This window comes from Rhipicephalus microplus, chromosome X (genome assembly GCF_043290135.1).
Source record: "Rhipicephalus microplus isolate Deutch F79 chromosome X, USDA_Rmic, whole genome shotgun sequence".
Taxonomy (NCBI): domain Eukaryota; kingdom Metazoa; phylum Arthropoda; class Arachnida; order Ixodida; family Ixodidae; genus Rhipicephalus; species Rhipicephalus microplus.
The window spans coordinates 172,559,199-172,578,886 of record NC_134710.1 but is presented as its reverse complement, the minus strand read 5'-3'; the positions used below and the strand labels follow the sequence as shown (position 1 = coordinate 172,578,886).

Here is a 19,688-nt window from a genome sequence, read left to right as displayed (position 1 = left end):
TGTCCTGTCATAACTAGCCAAGTATACCGTCTAGTGACATGCTTAATTAGCCAGTTGCACGTGCTCGTGTGCCAGCGGATGCTGTCAACAAAAATGACACGTACTGACTGACCAGCACGATAGAATTTATAAGCTGACTATGACGATTAACACGTGGCCTCGGGTTTATCTGTGGTCGCGATGTTGTAACACACTCGGCCGGTACAAATCCCAGAGGTTACCATGCTGATTATTCTAAAACTGACTTAGTGCAGGCAATAAAAGGTTTGAAATAAATTTAAACACCTTGTGCGTCTAAAAACTGTCATCACGGAAAGCTTCTAACACACTTATTGCATGCGTGGGTGTACTTCTGCACTCAGTGAAACGACAAAGAAATGAAAAAAAAATACCTCTGGTTTAAAACACCGCCGAACTTCGGCGACCGTCCTTCGCGCTATAACTCGTTCTACCGTTACCAATAAAATGCAGCACGCTGAGGGATGGATTTGACGTTTTCATACTGTTGGCTCATGCAAAAGGGGGTGTCGCCAGAGCTCGAAAAGATCTCGAGTTTCGCGAAACTTGGGCGAAACTCGGCCAATCCAGCCTGCATAGCACCCCAGTTCTTAACGTCTCGTCAGTCTTCCGATTTTTGGGTTGGCAAAACTCCCGCCAAACGCCGGTCACCTGGAACTCCTTTCTGCTGACACGAAGCCTTAAATATGATGCAGAAAAAAAGAGCAAAAGAAGAATGAAAAAGTAGCGAAAAGTCACCAGTCGCGTTCTTCACAGCTTTTTTGTCCTGGGCATCAACTTAAGTTGGCATGCTGCCGTAAAGGTGTGACGATAATCAGTCACCATGTCTTGTTATCGAATATGTGGTGGGCCTTGTGAACGCCGACGACGTTCACCAAGTGTTTCTGGAGAATACGTCACATACTTGCGTCAGCAGCCTCTTGGTGATATGAAGGGGTTATCACAATGAACATTACTACGGTTATTTTTAAATTAGAAGAGATCTCTTACTTGACGTGAACCATGGGCTCGAGGCATCTAGCGGTGGTGTGGCCATTCTCAGTGAAGTGAGACTAAAATCACAAGCAGCACAACATTGCACTTATACTCAAATATCTCACGAGTTCAAGCTTCATGCATTTCCTGCATTTGTATGGTCTACGTATGAATCCATGCATTATGTGGCGAACATAACTAATTTTTACGTTGGATAAAAAAAACACCGTTCATATATCTGACTTTATTGCGTCCTTAATGGCCACCAAAGGGATAATTGAAAGGTGGGCTGAGTTGATACCGCGAACATTCGTTGAAGGGTGCAAATAACCGATCCGATTTTGCATGCTGAAATTATCGATCAATTTTTCAACGAAGAGCTTCACCTTATGGAATTAACGTTTGGCGGGGTGTAACAAAGCTAATGTTAAAACATCAGTATCGGTGTTTCTCTTTGGATTTCCTGTAAACTCATGAGCCAATTTTTTTTGTTTTATACATTACTGCACCACAGTTAAAAGACTATACAAACACTGCCTCCTACACTTACTTTGGCTTCATGGCCTGTTGTGGGATTGCTGGCGTGTGTCTATCAAAGAATACGAGCCCTTGATCTATTCCCCTTCTGAGGTTACAACTTTCAGCTTCGAAGGAACTCCTATTCTAAAACGGGCATCAATTTAATTGCATAGATGGGGTCGATGTTTGCCTCCATTGATGTTTATTTTTGTCTTCACAACAGATCATTTTTGCCTCCACAAGGAGCACGTGCGGCCGGATTCGAAGTTACTTAACTCTAGCGCCAGGCGTAGTTGTGTTTTCAGCGTGTATCTATACTTACTGAGAGCTTTTTCAATACACGATCAAAAAGAAAAGTAAATGACTTACTTCACGTCGTTCGCGCGGTGTGTGTTAGTGCCCAAAGAGACCTACAGGATAACCAAGACACCGTTCTCGGAAACCACTGCGTCCACTTCCTTTGATAAATGAACGAGCATTGAGTGGAATTTTCTTAATTACGATATTGATTCAGGGTGGAATTTTCAACAGTGCACCTGTTTAACCTCGAGGTAAGACCATCGATGTCCGCAGAAATTTCGGTGGGTAGGCACCACAGCAAACAGCTATTCGCCTAGAAGCTCTTAGTATAGCAAAACCATGTATGGGACAGTACTTCAAGGTGGTGGGAAAGGAAAGTGAGGGTGAGGAGGAATGAAAGAACAGGCAAGCGTATAATAATTGTTTGGGTTTAATGTCTCAAAACTATTATGTGATAATGAGGTATAACGGAAAGGAGGGGGGGGGGGGGTCCGGAATTTTTAACCACCCGCAGGGGTTCTTTAACGGGCACCTGAATATAAGTACGTGGGCCTCAAGTATTTTCGCCTCGTTGGTGTCATGGTCAGGGTGCTCGAGTGCTGATTTTCGGGTAAGTAATCAAGTCCGACTCCACCGAGGTGGGTCGAGGGCAGAGGGTAAAGCCCAGCCTAGCCTTGAATGGCACAGCTTAGCAAGGTGATTGGAAAGAGAAGTGAGACTGAGGAAAAATAGCTTGAGGGTTAGCAGGAGGAGAAGAAAAAGAAGAGAGGGTGGATCCTAGCATAAACGCGTACAATATATTATAACTATGGGTGTGAAGGGGTAGGGAGGATGAGGAGTAGGGAAAGAAGGAGGAGAAAGAGTAAAATCATAGCATACAATTGCATAGTATAACACGGTGGGGAGAAAGAAAAGATAGGTATAGAAGGAGTAACATGAATTTGGGGTGGCGAGAAAGAAGGGGGGACAGCGTGAATCATTGCATAGCCATGTATAGCATAGCGTAGCAAGAGATGGTAACAGGAAGTGAGGGTGAGTGCAGCATTGTCAGGGTGAGGAGGAAGAAAAGAAGGATGGGAGAGGGTAAATCATAGCACAGTCTGGCAGAGTATATCATCGCATGGTGTGGTAATGGAAAGTAAAGGTAAGGAGGAGGGAAAGTATGATGCAATCGCCCTACAAGAAGATAAGAAAAATATGTATTTCACCTCCGAGTCGTCTTAGGCAAATGTATAAGTGACTATGTGAGTTTTTGAGATTACAGCAAGACCTAGCTGTGAGGTTTGTTGAACTTGAGAGAGAAAGCTCTGTGCCGGAAATTTGTAGATGCGTGATTTTGATTAACGGTTTCGAAATCATTAAAAGACTTCCGTAATTTCAAGACATTTAAGAATACGTGAAAGCACTAAATCTGAATATCCGTTGAACTGTATCAAAAGCAGGTATCAAGTCTTGAAAGCTCATTATATCGGAGGTATTACGTACCAAAACGACGATATGATTATGAGAGATGCTGCAGTAGAGAGCTCGGGAAGTTTAGACCATCTGGAGTTCTTTGACGTGCCCTGACATGGCACAGTACACGGGCCTGTACCATTTCACCTTCATCGAAATGGGACCACCGTGACCCGAATCGAACCCGTGACCTTCGAGTCAGCAGCCGAGCCCCATAATCACTTCTCCACCGCGGCTGACAATTACTGAAAGCTCCATGCATTGGAGCAACTAAAGCAAAAAATAGTTTATGTATGAATTCAAAGCTTGCGTGAAGCAGCTACTATAGCTACATAGTTTTTGCAAAAAGATCGCACTCCTAAATTACTCGAACGTTTCGTAGAAGTGCGCAATATATCAACATTGTTCACTTTATATGTATTATTAGCGAGGATTTATTGCCGCTTTAGAGATATTACCAGCTACGGGAGCAGTTTACAGAATTGTGCGATAGTCTCCAATTGTTGAAATAGACATTTGTATTTTTATAAAGTTGGTTTTCAAGTTCTTGAAGCGCTTAGCAATCCTTGTTGGAAATTAGGTGGTCTATATTACGAACATCGTACCATTGCTCTTCGAAAAGTGCTGTACTGTTACATGGTGGTGGTTTCACCTCATGAACAACTACTATGCCGTGAAGCCATTACATGTGTATCTTGAAAAGCTAAAATTGTAAGTTGCGTTGCACCGCGACAAAGGTAACCTCGTGGTGTGACTATATACAGGTCAGTAATGCTGCCAGTTCCGTAATTCTAGTCACCTATAGAACAATACAGGACCCAGAGTAACGACCAACAATGTATTTTATTCGTGCGAAGCGTATGAGACCATGATTTCACCATCACGCAGAATATTCAAGGTGTCACACAAAGCATTTGGCATTTTGTACATTATGCGTTAACGCATACAGGAAAACACTCTTGAAAAAGCAACAAAATATTGTAGCGCCGGACACTTCTGGTACATCTGACATTAGGGTTTCAAGGATTTCATTGGCAAGATGAAGAAATTATTCGCTAAATTACCCACGGGAAGTAATACAGCCACCAAGCAAGCAGGAACGCTATAATCTTTTCTTTTTTTTCAGTTCCATTTTGTACATACAAGCTCACAGACGCCTGCAGAGAAGCGAAGACGCTAGCTACATGGCTAATGACTAAGAGCATGGGACCAATAGCGGCAACATCACGTGACTTTAGGCACTGTTCTCCTACCCGGCGGATTGCGCAGCAGACCTACACCCAAAATCACAAGGAAAGCCAAAACCGCTTAGACGAGCTCGAAAGTAGTGGGTAGCCGTAAGAGAACACTCTTGGTGTTCTATCCCAGGACATCTATGACTGTACAACCCAAAGCAAGGGACGTGCGCAAGGCGCTGAAAGATAGCGGGATCTCCGTATCTCGTTGGCAGCGTCGACACGAATGCGACAATGTGGTGAGCCTAGCTGAAATACAAGCGAGCGGTGGTGTACAACTTCCACGTCATCATCGTCAAGCGATCCTCTGTGACGGACTTAATACGTTGCTCCAGTACCTACTTTATAAATGAGGAAGCGACGTTCATTAGGTTCCTTTTGTTTGCTTTTTTTTACTTAGCTTTTCTCTCCCCCTCCCTCCACATTTGTGTTCCAACGTCAGTTCTTATGTTTCTTCATGAAGCGATGTAGAGAACAATGATGACAGTTTTTTCGGCCTTCTAATAATTGATGCTGGCATGTTGTGGTACGAGCTACTGTATGTTGGATGGCTCATTCACGTATGTGGCATTTTGCTCCAATATAGAACATCACATGCCACAAGGAGACGCAATAGTAAGAAAAGAAAAAGAACAGCGAGCACACGGTGGACGTGTGCGCGAGTTCTTTTGCGTCTTGGTTTGGTCACGGTTCTTCATCCCCACGGTCACGGGCTCGATTCGAACTGGCTACGGTACGGTGTCGCGTTCGCGTGAACGTGGCGGTGGTGGCGGTGGACTTCAAGCCTTGAATGGTGCTTGCTGGTACCGCGGGATGATCTGGACAGCCCGTTGCAAGTCGGCGTCATCGTGCAAGTTCACCTTCTCCTGGCCGATCCTGTCGTTGAGGTAGAAGAAGTCGGCCGAGCTTCCGCATGGGATGGCATCTTCGGGCAGCGCGCAGGTCAGCGAAAACTGATTGAACACAGTCTGGTTGCCGCACAGGAAGCTGTACTGCTGCACCTCTGTGCTGCCGTCTTCCTTGGGCACAACGTTACACACGTGGAAGATCTGGCAGGCGTTGTCCACGTCCGCGAAGTAGCCGTTCTTGGCGGGACATGTAAAGGAGGTCTTCACGGATCCGACGAGGAACTCTACTCCATCCGGCAGCTCGTAGGCTGCCCGTTTAGACTGCGATGACAGAAGAAAAAAAGGGAAGAACAAGAATTTTTTGAACGTTCGACCATGATGCTACAGACCACGGCTACCTCTATGCTGGTTGTGGTATACACAGCAACGGACATGTGGTCTACTTTACATAGTCTATATCTGGGCATAGATATGGTCATATCAATACGCATTACACATATACTTTCTGTATGAACTTCTCTTGTTATAGGCAAGAATATATAAGATTTTTTTTTATTCATTTGTCAAGAAAACTCGAACGATAGCGAAAAATTTCCGCGGCCTGGAGTAAAGTGTGGATTGTCTTTTTTTTTTTTTATGTGGGAAGATCTGTGTTTCAAACTATTGCTCGTCTAGTTGTTTCGCGAGGCGAATGCTGAAGAATTTTAGTCTGTCGCCTCCAGCAGTCATATTTGAAAGACACTGGCCTCTCCTAAATGATCCATCAACCACATCAGTGCGCTATGCTCTGATCAAGAAAATGTCCTCAGAAAAGTTGACCAGCATCTCACTGCAATAAATAAGGCTGAAAAATAATTGTCCATTTTTATTTGCATAAAGCACGTCCACTTGAAGGTACATGTAGCGTCTGAGGATTAAAGCGTGCCACAAAATCATAATATCTTTTATGGCGCGCGGAGCTTTCACCGAGCACTGTCCTATGTATCTTGAGCGAGTGGAGAATTGTTTGAATGTACACGAGCATGCTTTTGTATAGCAGCCTACTTTCGTACCCAATAGTTTTACTGTTTAGTTTCGCGGTGTGGATGGAATATGGAAGATAATGTAACCAGAATTTATGCCCCACCGCTCAGAAAGAGCGCTTTGTAAGAAAATGCGTCACTGTAGGACGTACTGCGTGGGGAGTCCGCATTACTTATTTCTGTCGACTCCACATGCACTAATCAACATACGCTCGTGTGGGCTTTCACAACGCTCCATGTGCGTAGGCGAACGTAAGGAGCTCCGAAGAAGATGCCAGAACACCCGAACCATGTCGCACGTAGGCTGACGCAAAGAGGGGCCGTCTCTAGGACATAATACGTATATATGTATGGGCAAAAGTGAAGTTGCTGTGGCGAGTGTTACGCCAAGAGACATAACATGATTACTTGACTCATTTTCCGTATGAATGCATTAAGGAGGACATACCTTTCTGTATTGCCAATTTAATAACAGAATTGGGGAACCACATCTCGGCTGGTTTTCGAAGCTCGCACGACAAGATTGCGAGGTAGAATCCTGGTTACAGCTAGTTGGTACTTTTTCATAGCTGGGGAAACTTTTTCGGCTCAGACTGAACTAGGAAAACTGAGCTCCCAGCGTGTTATTTTGTGTTATTTGTCCTCGTTCAGTTTTCACCGAAAAGTTTCTTCATCTATTATTGCGAAGTTATGCCGCTTTAGCAGGATATTTTATGAGAAGGCCTGGTGTTGAGGTGCTGCTCTTCAAAACTAGTCCAGATCTATTTATGCATACTGCAATGCCTTTGTTCTCTGTATAAACTGCTTTCTTGGCACCCTTGATTAACGTACAAAATCATTGCAGTGTTAGCTTATTTTCAATATTTTTATTAAAGTTATAGAATGATCAAAAGAATATCGGTAATCTAATGAAGTGAAACTAAACAGTTCTGAATATTACAAATCTATTTTGTTTTTGTTTTTAACCGGTCCACAACAACGCTATATTTGTCTGGCTGTAATGTTGTGGTAGTGTTGCAGGTTGCAAAGCTCTCGAATAGTAAATCACTTTAGTAGAGGTCTATCGCAAATGCAATGCTTTAGAATAATAAAGAAGCCTTGCACAAAAAAAGAAATCAACTTTATACAACTAAACGGGTGTCATAAAAATTAAGATGTTCAGTAACCTCAGAAAAAGTGAATGAAAGACTTAATCCCTCTAAGAGCCGTTAAAGGTGGTGCTTTCATTAAAAGTTATTTTCCGTCACCCCAGATATAAGCATCAAACACTATTCGCCTGCGAAATACTAACGAGCAAGAGAATGAACACATCTTAATCCACGGGGCCGTGATGCATTGCCATGTATTAAGTTATGAAGCCGTATTTCCTGAGCCTCCACCATGTGACGCGAGGTTGAAGGGTGGACAAGCTCGGTGGGGACCACTGAGTGAAAGAGGTCTAAGGAGGTAGTTTAGTACGATATAGTTTCGACACGACGCGTTAATTGAGCTGTCAATAACGGACGTCGACGACGCTCCCTTTTGTGCTAATAAGCAGTGTGCAAGCGCTGTGCATGTTTCATTCTTCAACGACGATATACTGTCAAAAAACGGACAGATTACTTATGCTTTTGACCATCATGTTGTCCTGCTTTACATACTTATTTGTAATCTGCTTTCACTTTTTGTGCACGCTGAAGTAGGTGACACTATCGTGACTTTACTACTTACAGCGCGAGGAGACGCCAAAGAGAACAACATTTCTTTCATTCCTTATGGTTATGAATGGGGGCGTAGTCTTACTACATCTTTTAGCGTCTACAAACTGCAACTAGCTTATGAGCCTGCCTTTTTATTAAGCCTCAATTGCCTTCTATGGTAAGGAACGTCACCCGAGACGCGGGGTAAAATTTCATGTTCCGTAAAGTGCGGTTGCCCTCTGCTACGAGGCGCAGTACTCAAAAAGAGCGTTCTGAAGACCTCCTCATGCCATTTCGCAAGCAGTCGCAGTAACCTCAGTTTCTACCCGCAAGCCAGCGGCGGTGCAACGATCGAAGGGGCTAGGCGCGAGATTCTCCAAATGTAAGAGCGCACGATGTAATCTAGCGGTGCCCCACCCACTGTCATCGTTTCGAGAAGACGGCTAATCACTTCCGGAGACGTCCGAGGAGGCCATCAAACCACGGTGATGACAGCAACTGACAGATACTCACGTAGGCCCAAGAAACATCGCTTCGGTTCTCTCTCCCCCTCTTTTCTCCTTCACTTTCGTTCACACAGTGTGACCTACAAATTGGGCCGACCTGTCCGATGCGACGTTTTTTTTCACATAGGCCTTCGCAAGTGACGGTGTCTTTACGTTTGACGAGACACTCTGGGAGTGCTTCTTGGGAATGTGCCTTGCTGATACGGTTCTCACGTTTTGCTTTTTCTTTAAATGTAATTTGTCCCTTCTTTACTTGAAAATTTTTTGCGTAAAAGAATGTACAAATGTGTGATGTGTGCGAGTGAAAGCACGAACGTGTACGTCATTTTCTAACACTATTCAACTTGCATAAGTGAACAGATGCTTAGTGACGCAAGTGACTTGTTCTTTAACATACATGCAGCAGGTATTTTACTCTTTATGTCCACTCAAGTATACATCCGACAATATTTGCATGAGTGTGCTCGTTTTCTTTATCGTTTACTTTATTGCATTGACTTTATTTAGCTAAATGGTTTCTAACACTTTTCAGCTATATTTCAATTGTTTCATAAAGTTTTCATTTCAAGCTATTGCAAATAATGCTTCAAAGACAATTTCAGTTCGTGCGAGGGATTTTGCTAGGTATAATACAGGTCGTCTTACCCTTGGTAGCGCAACAGCCACGGCAACGAGGGTGAGGGCTGTGTGAGAAAGACAAAAAAGACACTTGACCCATCTTATCAGAGAAGTTGGGTGTTCTGTAGTGCTCGCTCACATCGTGGTACAACACTATGTCCCGCACAGCTGATGAGCGAAGTTTCCTTCTTCCTTTACAATACTTTATTTTGCAAAGGGGACCAACAAAGTATCTAGTACAGACGTGATGACAACGACAATTGTGTTTGACGCTAAGTTTGTGTTTTCAGAACTCTGAGAACAATCTTAAGAATACTTCGTGCTCTTAGTTCCATAAATAAATGCCATATTCAGCTGCCTTTGTATGTTGAGTTGAGGGTGCACCTAAATTACTTACATAACTGTGTTACATTATTAATCAGAGCACACAACTTTGCATAGGTTAACCACAACGCTAATATGGTAGCATCCCTTTCGCAAATTAGTGTAATCTATATATCTAGTTTGTCTTGTAAGATATCTAACACATTCATTCAGCGCTCTTGCGAAAGTGTTAACAGCTGTGTGCCTGACTTTCTTTTGATGTCAAGGTAGACTGCATAACAGCCACGATATTTGTGTGGACAATCCGAAATTTAAAGTTTCACATCCGAGGACTTATTCTCCACATCGTAAATCTTGCAATCAAGCGCGTCATATTCATTGTTTGATGCAAAAAAAAATCGACAAGTCTGTGGCGACTTTTCTAGGCTAGAAACGTCATGGACAGTGGCCACAGAGTCTTTCCAAAAGTCTTGCAGTAAAAGAAGACACTGTTATCAATGCCACAAAGAATGTCGACCAGCTCGAGAAAACTTGCGCAATGCAGACCTCTTGTCGCTTACTTTAAGCAGTGACAATGTCCCACTATACCACAATATGACACTGTCTTGTTTCCGTAACGTCATCATAAACAAAATTGTGGCGGATGCTAAGCTCTGGTAATGTCACTTCCCTTACAATATTCCCAATGAGTAGGCACGCACCTTCGTAGGGCGTCGTAATAACCCCCAGAATCGGCAATTATCAGCGCACCGCACCTTCGGTTTACTGTTTACTGGACTTGCATTGAACTTCGCAGCTCAAAATTTTGAGCTGGCGTACATAGTCGTTTACAAGTGTTTGTATCATCATTAAGACAGTAGTGACGTCATAAGACGTCACTTTTAACTAACCAAAGGTATGTTCTCTGTTTTTTTTTGTAATTAGCACTAGGAATGGCTTGTATAGCAAGGGCTCGGAGTTGCATTATTATTATTATTATTATTATTATTATTATTATTATTATTATTATTATTATTATTATTATTATTATTATTATTATTATTATTATTATTATTATTATTATTATTATTATTATTATTATTATTATTATTATTATTATTATTATTATTATTATTATATAGAAGGAGATGTTGGCGCACGCACAAGGCACCAGCCACTCTTCAGCCCTCGAGTGAATATTGAATATAAATCTTAAGAGAAAACAAAGAGTTTTACATAGAAAATAAAGCACGTGAGCAGACATATAAACACACACCCGCGCATATCTAACATCACCATCAAACGTGTAAAGAAATGTCCGAAAGACAATGAATAATGTTTCTAATAATATATCTAGTCATCATTGAATCAAACCGGCACAACATAGCAATCAACATGTCTGGTCCTTATAGGGAAGGATTCGCTTAAGTGAACATGACAGTTCACACAACATGCACTTTAGCGAACACATATGGTTAAATAATATAATAGTGCATATAACAAGTATGGCATTTGTGATGTGAACATGAGTTACTTATTTCTTGGTAATTGGCAGCAATATCACTGTCTTTTAGAAAACCTTTTAAAACTTTTGGAGCACATGTTTGTAAAGCTCCAGTTGGCCATAGGCCCAGAGGTTTTTTGATAACTGAATGCTCTGTGGTTTAAAGTCAATAGTTCCGATTTAAGATGTATATAGAATCAAGTTTTCTTTTCTCGGTGTTTCAAATGCATGATATCCTTCAAAGCAAACAAAATGCAGAACCTAAAACAGAGTGGAGCGTCTAGTTATGACGTTAATATCTGCCTATGGAAACCTGTATGTAGTAGAATGAGCGTTTCGCAAAAATGCATCAACCTATTGAAAATCATTTTCCGACTTGTTGGCAGCGCAATCGAAATGAGGTTTTGCTATGGTATGTTCTGACACCTGAGGAGAACAACTTTCAACTATAAAGCGGTGGCACGTACTGCCTCCTCTGTAGCCGTAAGCACACAGACATCGTTTCAGTCACTCTCAATGTAGAAAACGTGGTTCAGAATTAAGCGAGACTAAAATACTTACACTTACGTATTTGACTGGATGTGCAATGAACGCTGTGTATGCATACGTTATCCATTTTAAATTTTAGGCGTGCTGAAGGCTCTAACAAGGAAAGTGGGCAGAAAACCTATAGTGCTGTGTGCATAATTACGATCAGCTAGTCTAATCACTTCACCTCTATGTCCCTACCTTAACAACTGCACTTAGTCGAGTGGAAAATGTTTATAACGTGTGGCTCCACTATATCTTACAATAAATCAACGAGTGGTTCACATTGTGAACATGAAATGTTCAAATTGTATAATCATAATCATTTTCACCGTCTTGTTTTGCTTACACTAATGCCACAAAGAGCGGTGTCACCCCCAATTACGCCGTAGATCTGGCAATGGTTTCAATTCTTAATAGGCTGAGAATACCACAAATTTCGGGCTCGTACAAAGCATCCACGAGTGATATTTTATATCTACCTTGAGGCCTGGTAGATACAAGGTTGTCTCGTGAGCGTTTGCAACAAGCACAAAAATAGTTGAAAGGGATGGCATGCGTAGAGATTTGACAAATTTTCAGTTTATATTTGACAAGAACTATACCAGAGTAGTACGCAGTTGCTAACTATAAACATTACCTGGCATGTACACTGGCAGTACAAGCAGGGCAAATTGAGAAGAAAAAGAGAGATAAGGGCTAAGGGCATTCAATGTTAAGGCGACGGGCACAGACACTGAACAGGTTGAGTGCCGCGGTAAAATTGACTTTGATTATATTGCGCAACTACTAAGACGTGTTAATTCGTATGTTTAATCCCGCATAGCTATATGGGCTGGTGGACTTCGATAAATGCACACGAACATGAATGGGTAACACTGTGCAACACAAACACACGAGCCTAAGATGTGATGGACTCCTCTTTGTAAAAAAAAGTTTGATTGATATGGGGGGTTTTACGTGCCAAAACCACCATATGATTATGAGAGATGCCATAGTAGAGGGCTCACACCTGGGGCTCTTTAACGTGCACCCAAATCTGAGCACACGGGCCTACAGCATTTTCGCCTCCATCGAAAATGCTCTGAAAAAATTAGTTTGAAGTAATTAAACTGTGACGGTACAACGCCGCCTGAAGCTGAGAGAGTTTCGAAATTTGTCAGTTCTCGCACAACCGTAACGTTATGTTAAAAAAATCGAATTTCGGTTATACATTCATATAGCGTAACCATTGAAAGTGGCAGCTGTAATAGCACCAGCATCGCAACACTTTCGGTCTATGTGCCCGGTGTTGGTAACTGGCAACATCACAGAGAAAGTCATCATTGAAGCAAGTGATGCAAAGCTAGCGTGGCTTCATCAACTTACCTAGAGCGAGGTACTGCTTCATCTTTGATTAATTGGGGTGTATGTAGTTCCGGTCACAAAGTCTGCAAGAAACGCTGCGTCATTAGAGAGGTATTGTAATACAAGCAACCATAACTCTATCAGTAGAATATTGCAGTGGCTAAGAGCTCTGATTTGTTAAAATTTTATGAAACCAAAGCTGTCATTCAAATTATGCATTTAGAATTTTGTTCTTCATAAGGCTTATACTGAAGTATATTCACCTACTTGGATAAAGAAATAACAACTATGTAGATTAGATATCAGCACTGAACCCTACATTTGAATTTCAGTTCAGAAACTACTACAAAGGGAGAGAGGATCAGAGCGGTATTACAGTTTCTTATGGTCCATCTATCGTATAAATTGCTTTTTATTAATTCTACACCATTTAGAATACCGCATAGTTTAATAATCGCAGATCGTATTATCGATATTGAACCCAACACTGAATATCCATCCACTGTACGTCTTAATACTTGTCTAAGCTTCTCCAAACCATGATAAACTGAGAAATTGAGAGAGAGCACTGACACGTTCATAAGCAAGTGACTAAAAGGTAAATGGCAACGCTTTTAATCGGCGACCATCGTCTAGTAAGTCGTACAATTTCGGTAAACGCAAGACTTTACACTTAAGAAGAAAAAGACGCACAAGAAAAAAGTTATGCTGTGTTTTTCTATTAATGACCTGTGAAGGAATACTTATGAAGGGACATTCTCTCATAGAACTTGTCAGTGCGCAATCGATTGTCGGATGCAATAGTAGTATAGTTTTATGGACATGTTTTGTAATTGGAAAACAAGGCGCATATACAGGTGATGAGCACAAGCTAACTGTATCTTGTGACATATTTGCAACTTGAAGGAGCTCGTCAATGAAAAACTAAATTTTAACGTTTATCTTCGCTTGTGAATATCTTTCTTCACCTTATAACAATTAAAACAATAATTATATTTCAAAAAGCCCCCTGTCATTCCGGAATATGGTGCTATAGCAGCTATGCCACACCTTTTCAGGCTATATGTCATATGCGCGGTAAATTACTGCCTCATTTAGAAGTGTAAGGAGACGAGCACTGATAGGCGTTAATTTAGCAGCATAACTCTATGGTGGCACCACTACAGCGGCAATCGAGCAGCGAAGCAAGGCCGTATCCGCGTGAGATTCCCATGCCGTAGCCGCAGTCCGTGGTGGAGCATAGCGGCGGCGGTGGCGGCGGAAGCGACCCACGTCGGGGGCTCGGGGCGCCTTCGGAGTCCGCGTAGTGAGCGTGGGGTTGTGTGTGATCTCACTGCGTGGACGGCGCCTACAAGGTATCCCATGTCGTGCCGGTACTCACACTGGTCGGCTGACTCTTCCGTGTGCTGGCTCCGGCTGTCTGCCATTGCGCTGGCGACGGCCGCTTTTATAGGCGGCTGCCGGGCCCTGGTCCCACTCGCCCAGGGCATCGCGGTTCGAGGGCGCCTCCTTGCCCTCCGTCGACGGACATCCAAGGATGACGCTGTCCCAAGAAACGGGGGCCTTGCCGCGAGGGAATTATGCAAGTGGGACTCGTCTTCCCCTCACACGAGGCTCCCAAAACGACCGACGCGCTCCTTGTTCTCTGCCTTGTTTTCATTCCGCCTTCGAGCGGCACCCGCTTTGTGCGTTGTTGGTTTCCACGCTTTCGCGGATTCCGCCCAGGAGGTTGTCTCACCGCCACGCGCTCGCTCAGGCGCCTCTCCACGCCGCGGCTCCTTCGGCCAACAGGCATCCGCGTACTGCCGGTATGCGCCCCGCTAACGTGCCGTACGCGCTAATCCACAATTTTACGACTCAGTACGATGTTTCAATGCATGTTCCTACTCAGGCAGTAGGATGGCGGGAATTTAAACTTTCCATCCGGCCGACTGAGCAGTTTACAATGATGAAGTACGTAGGTAACGTTTGTTTGCTTTTTCTCCTACATATGTTTCATATTTGAGCATGTTTACCATACCTCAAATATCTCTCGTGTATGAGTAATACCATCCCAAGTGTGCCATTTGTTTTCACGGCCTACTCTGATTCTTCCAAAAAAGAAACATTCAGGTATTTCATGTCGACGTCTCAAATAATTTTTCAATGTTTTTTTTTTTTGTATTTCTCTGTCTTTTTTTGAGCCATGGGAGAAGGAGGGAGAGGGAAGGCTTTTAATATCATGGACGTATTTTACATTACTTCGTGCGTGATAATAATTAGAAAATCTTGTTTTCACTCACTACTGTGAAACATACTCATATATGTAATATAAAAATTTCAGTATTTTCTAATTGCTCATCAATTTACCTTAAGCTCCCCGTTTTTATTTTGCTACTGTGTCTATCTTCAGCACTATCAGAAGTAATTAGTTAACGGGAAATTTCACAAGCTTCGTTTTGTTCAAAAACAAGCAATAAACACCGAAAAAATAGTGAGGAAACAAGAGAGCAAGAAGGAAGCAAACAGAAAGGGAAGAGGCGTAGTGGTTAACCAGAAAGACTTCCGGTTGGCTACCCTACACTGGGGGATTAGGAAAAGAGACAAGAAATGTGAGAAAGAGGGGAGATAAGGGAAAGGCAAAAAGGGAGAAAGAGAGAGAGCGAGTCACTAAATTCACTGCAGCGTGTAGAACACCACCGCAAGTCCACCGCGTTCACACAGAACTCCACCGCCTGCACACAAACTCTACATCCTGAAAGTGAACAACAAAGCACGCCAATTAAAAACGAAACCATTCTTTTTTTTTTTCAAAGAACAGTGTAAGATTGTGGCTTTAAAGGCTCTATAGGTTGGTAAGTAGGATAATTTTGTTGTTTTGTGAACACACCAAAAACCATTTGAATAAATGTTAGGTAAAAAGTGTTTTCTTGAGATAGAAAATGTTATTAGATCTACGAAACCACAATGGTCCTTAAGGTTTCTTTTTATTTCGTCTTCACTGCAAACCAATTCGGTCGAAATGCACGGCCGGCTTGCTTGCCCTTTCTCTAGTGCTTCGCCGGAGTATTATTGATATGAATGCACGAACCCTCCTCCGCGAAGGATTAGTACCTTGCGTGCTATAAGCAGGGTGCATAGGAAAACTTCTTTATAAATCCTCATATGTATGAAGACGCCATTCTCCAGCAATTTCTCTTGGTGATACATTTTCCAATATTTTACAGACTTCGTAATGACAGGGTATTGTAATAAAACAAGTAATTACGCAACAAAATAGCAGTAAATTCTTCAGTTTAAAGTACCAGTAAATCAATTGTGATGGATCACATTCTTCTCGTCGTAGAAGTTTTTAACCATTATTTCACATGCACAAACTCAATATAGTTATTTTCTGCAGCAAATTTAGGCTAAAAATTTTGGGCATCAGTTAACGCCTCTTTAGCACACTTAGATAATGCCTATGCGTGTCCTTACTGAAGAGCACGAAGGGCCAGCTTCCTGATGAATCTGCGATTTTGCTGGCTGCGTGTCCTTCATGAATTTTAGAGTGACGAAATATTTCGATGTGTGATTTCACGAATAATACTAAGGTGAAATATACGCAAAATTAAATGTCAGGCAGGATAGAAGCCAGCCTAACATTCGGAACGACTTGCTGCGCAGTAAAAAAATTTCTGCACTGTAGTTATTGTTCATTTAAAAACTTTTCGCGTGTAAAACAATATTTTTGAGCGTGAGACCTTGCAGCACGTCGTCACAAAAGCATACTTTAAATGCTCAATGTGCCAAATTTTTATTCTGATCCCTTCACGGTGTAAGTATAGGAGAGGTCTTAGGTACATGCTCTGGGCCGGGCATGTCTCTAGAAGACGAGATAAGCTGGTAATTAGGAGTCACAGGCTGGATTTCAAGCAGAAGTAAACGCACTATGGAGAGGCAGAGTGCTAGGGGGTTAAAAGAGATTAAGAAAGTTGGGGAGGATAACGTGCCCGAAACAGGCTCGGAACAGGCCTGTGACCTTGAGTGGGCGTAGTCATGATGATGATAATAATGACTGCCTGCGTAAATGACTAACTAAATAATCTTCAGAGGACATAGTGCGACGAGGCCTGCTTGAGGTACATTAGCTCAAGAGGAGGACCTTTCTTTCACGAAACCACTAATGAGTACCTGTCATTAAACTTTCGAGTTTTATATCCTTGTCGTTGAAAAAATCATGATTTGACTTTGAAATTTATACAATTTTTAGTATGGTATTTTACTTCTATATGCCTGTATTCAAGCTATATAACTGACAAATTTTTTTATTGATTGATTGATTGATCTATTGATTGATAGATCGATCGATCGATCCAGTGAAAGTGAGCAGCAATGAATTTTCGCCTGCCTAATTAGTAGAAATTGTTATACTACCGCAACAAGAAACATGTTCCTTAGCAATAGTTCCTAAACGTGTTTCCGGGTTCGTCATTTTCGTTCAGCCATAGGCAAAGCCAGAAAGAGGAGAAGGGGGGGGGGGGGGGGGAACGTCCACCCACTTATGTATGTATGTATTCACGGATTACAAGAGGACAATTTAGGGCTAGGTGACACACGTCCTCTCGTTACCACTATCTTCCCTTCATGTCATATGGGCGTTATTTAGACTAGAACGCGAAGATCAGAGCCAACATTATCTTTAGAGATCAGATTAGTTGCGACATGTAGTTATCCTGAGTGATTACTCATACCAGCCTCTAAATTTTAAAAAATGATTTATGTCGTGCTTTATTCCGTGAGTACCTGCTGTTCATACACACTGAAAAGGAAAGAAGAAAACAAGAGGAAAAACATGAATATTAACCAAGCACATGGCTGGCTCGCTACCCTTTGCTGCGGAATCGGGAAATGGGATGGAAGGAAGAGAGAGGAGGAAAGGAAGGATGGTAATGATCAACAAGTGCACTGGAGTGTTTGTGGTGGTGGCACTGTTCAATATATATAATACATGGAAGAACATTATTCAAAGGTGATCGAACCCTCCTCCTTACGCCACTCCTTCCGTTCTTGCCTGCAGGGCTACTATAGAAACTTCTTTTAAAGTCTGGTAACCGGAAAGTCAATGTATTTTCTACTACATTCAAAAGGAGGAGGATTCCCACATATGTTATAGTCTTTGGAATTCTCCCGCGCAAACACTACTTTGGTTTAGCTTGGTTTAGACATTACAATTATAATATGTGCTTTGAATGAAGAGATGAAACATTAATGAGCTTTTCTAATTGCTTATCTTAGTAATATACTTCCTTAAGGAAGTAAGTTCAGGCTCCTTTCCAAGTCAGCGTGATAAAGCAGAAAAATGAGCAAACTGAAAATACTGTTGCCGCAAAATCAGCAAGTGCAAAGCGAATCTCCTAAACGCAATATGAACCTTCCATGCATCAGACATCTAATGCATTAGTTACGCGGGCTTACCTTTATTACTACAGTACTTTTTTAAAAAATGAAAGCGTCAAGGCTATTAAAAAGTAGTGATGAATCGGTCACCCGGTTCGCCTAGCTGACCTAGCCTTCAAAACTTCATAGCACAGGCTCCAAACGTCATGCCTATAAGAAGCACGCCGATAATTCTCATCCCTGACTAGTTGGATAAAGCAGACGCTCTCCAAGGAATGGCTGAGGTATCTCGTTGAAAACCTGCTATTGAGTTGACAGGAAGTCAGTTCTGAAATAGGCGAACCTCGCATCTTACGTTTTACCAGGTTATAAGGCACCTTCTTCGCTCGTCGTTGATCATGCGGAGGCCACTGGAAGACGTCATTGCACGCGCATTTAGCGTGCCCTACTCCCCCACTGGTCAGGAATACCAGGAATAAGCGGCCTACTCGAGAACATGCCGGCTCAGCGCTTACAGTACAGCAAGTTCGTACGAAGCGTGTCATTTATGCATGCTCAGGGATGATGAATAGCCGTCCCTGTTTTTTTAAACGCCACATGCATGACGTCGGAATGGCAAGGTGGCTTTCACTACGCGCTTTATCATGGTCCGCACAGCACAATGCCCCGAAGACTGCAATATGAATGTGGACATGGAATATCAGCGAGAAGACTTGCGAGTGCTACACATAAAAAAACATCAGCCTCAGTGGGTCACTCTTTTGTTATAGCACCACTCAGCCTCGCAGTATAGTTTAGACAGCCATTCGCTTGTTCAAAGGTCATTCTGCCAGGGGGCGCAGGTCGCCTAAGCAGGAGCTAGTGAAAAACACGAGGCTGTAGTGATTAAGAGTGTCCTTCGGTGCACTGTTGTCGACAGAGTGTGGTCAGATGCGGTAATTAACGGCTCGGCCATTTCAATGCACACAAACAGTTGTAGCGGTTCAAAGTGTTTGTTTCAAGCGCGCGCTTGTATGACAGAAGCGTACTTGTCCAAGCAGTAAAGAGATGCTTTGAACGAATACCAAGTGCACTGAAGGGGTGGTAGGGTAGGTACTGGAGGCAAGGGCAGCTGTTGTGGTGGCAGCGATGGTGGAGATGTAAGGTTTGCCAGGCCAATATCGATACCAACCAATATTGATACTCATGTTAGCGCTCGGGGTAAAAATGACAATAACAAAACGTGAAACAAATGCTTTATTCACAGACAATGTACCGTGGCTGTAGGCATAGAAAGGCAGCTTTGCGTAGCGAGTATATTGCACATATTCGACGTTCTTCCTGAGAAATATGCAGCTGATATTTTGTGCTCGTTGTGTCGTGTTTCTCTTATCGCTCCAAACGAGTCTTTTGATGGTTTTGCGCAATGGCTCCCATACATTTTACCAAGAAGGCCATTGCATAAGTTCTATATTGAGTACTATACTGAATTGT

The 19,688-nt window shown here is 42.5% G+C and overlaps 1 protein-coding gene across 2 annotated transcripts; it reads right to left on the bottom strand.

The window, feature by feature from the left end:
* Positions 1-4,091: 4,091 nt before the first annotated feature.
* Positions 4,092-14,377, bottom strand: LOC119177163 (uncharacterized). Of its 2 annotated transcripts, XM_037428562.2 has the most exons (4): positions 14,239-14,377; positions 12,879-12,940; positions 9,203-9,240; positions 4,092-5,671 (listed from the first exon to the last, which is right to left on the bottom strand). In XM_037428562.2, exons 2-4 carry the CDS (start codon positions 12,898-12,900, stop codon positions 5,282-5,284), a joined length of 450 nt encoding a protein of 149 aa, XP_037284459.1. In that variant the 5' UTR covers positions 12,901-12,940; positions 14,239-14,377; the 3' UTR covers positions 4,092-5,281. The 2 variants fall into 2 exon arrangements, with proteins under 2 accessions (XP_037284459.1, XP_075734341.1); XM_075878226.1 differs by lacking the exon at positions 14,239-14,377 and having other exon boundaries at positions 12,879-12,952.
* Between the last annotated feature and the right edge of the window lie 5,311 nt (positions 14,378-19,688).

Excerpts from the sequence above, each read along its gene's own strand:
- LOC119177163 (XM_037428562.2), bottom strand. The coding sequence starts at position 12,900 with ATGAAGCAGTACCTCGCTCTAG. Across the intron at positions 9,241-12,878 it reads GAAGCAGTACCTCGCTCTAG|CCCTCACCCTCGTTGCCGTG; the intron begins GTAAGTTGATGA and ends TTTCTCACACAG. Across the intron at positions 5,672-9,202 it reads TGGCTGTTGCGCTACCAAGG|TCTAAACGGGCAGCCTACGA; the intron begins GTAAGACGACCT and ends CTGTCATCGCAG.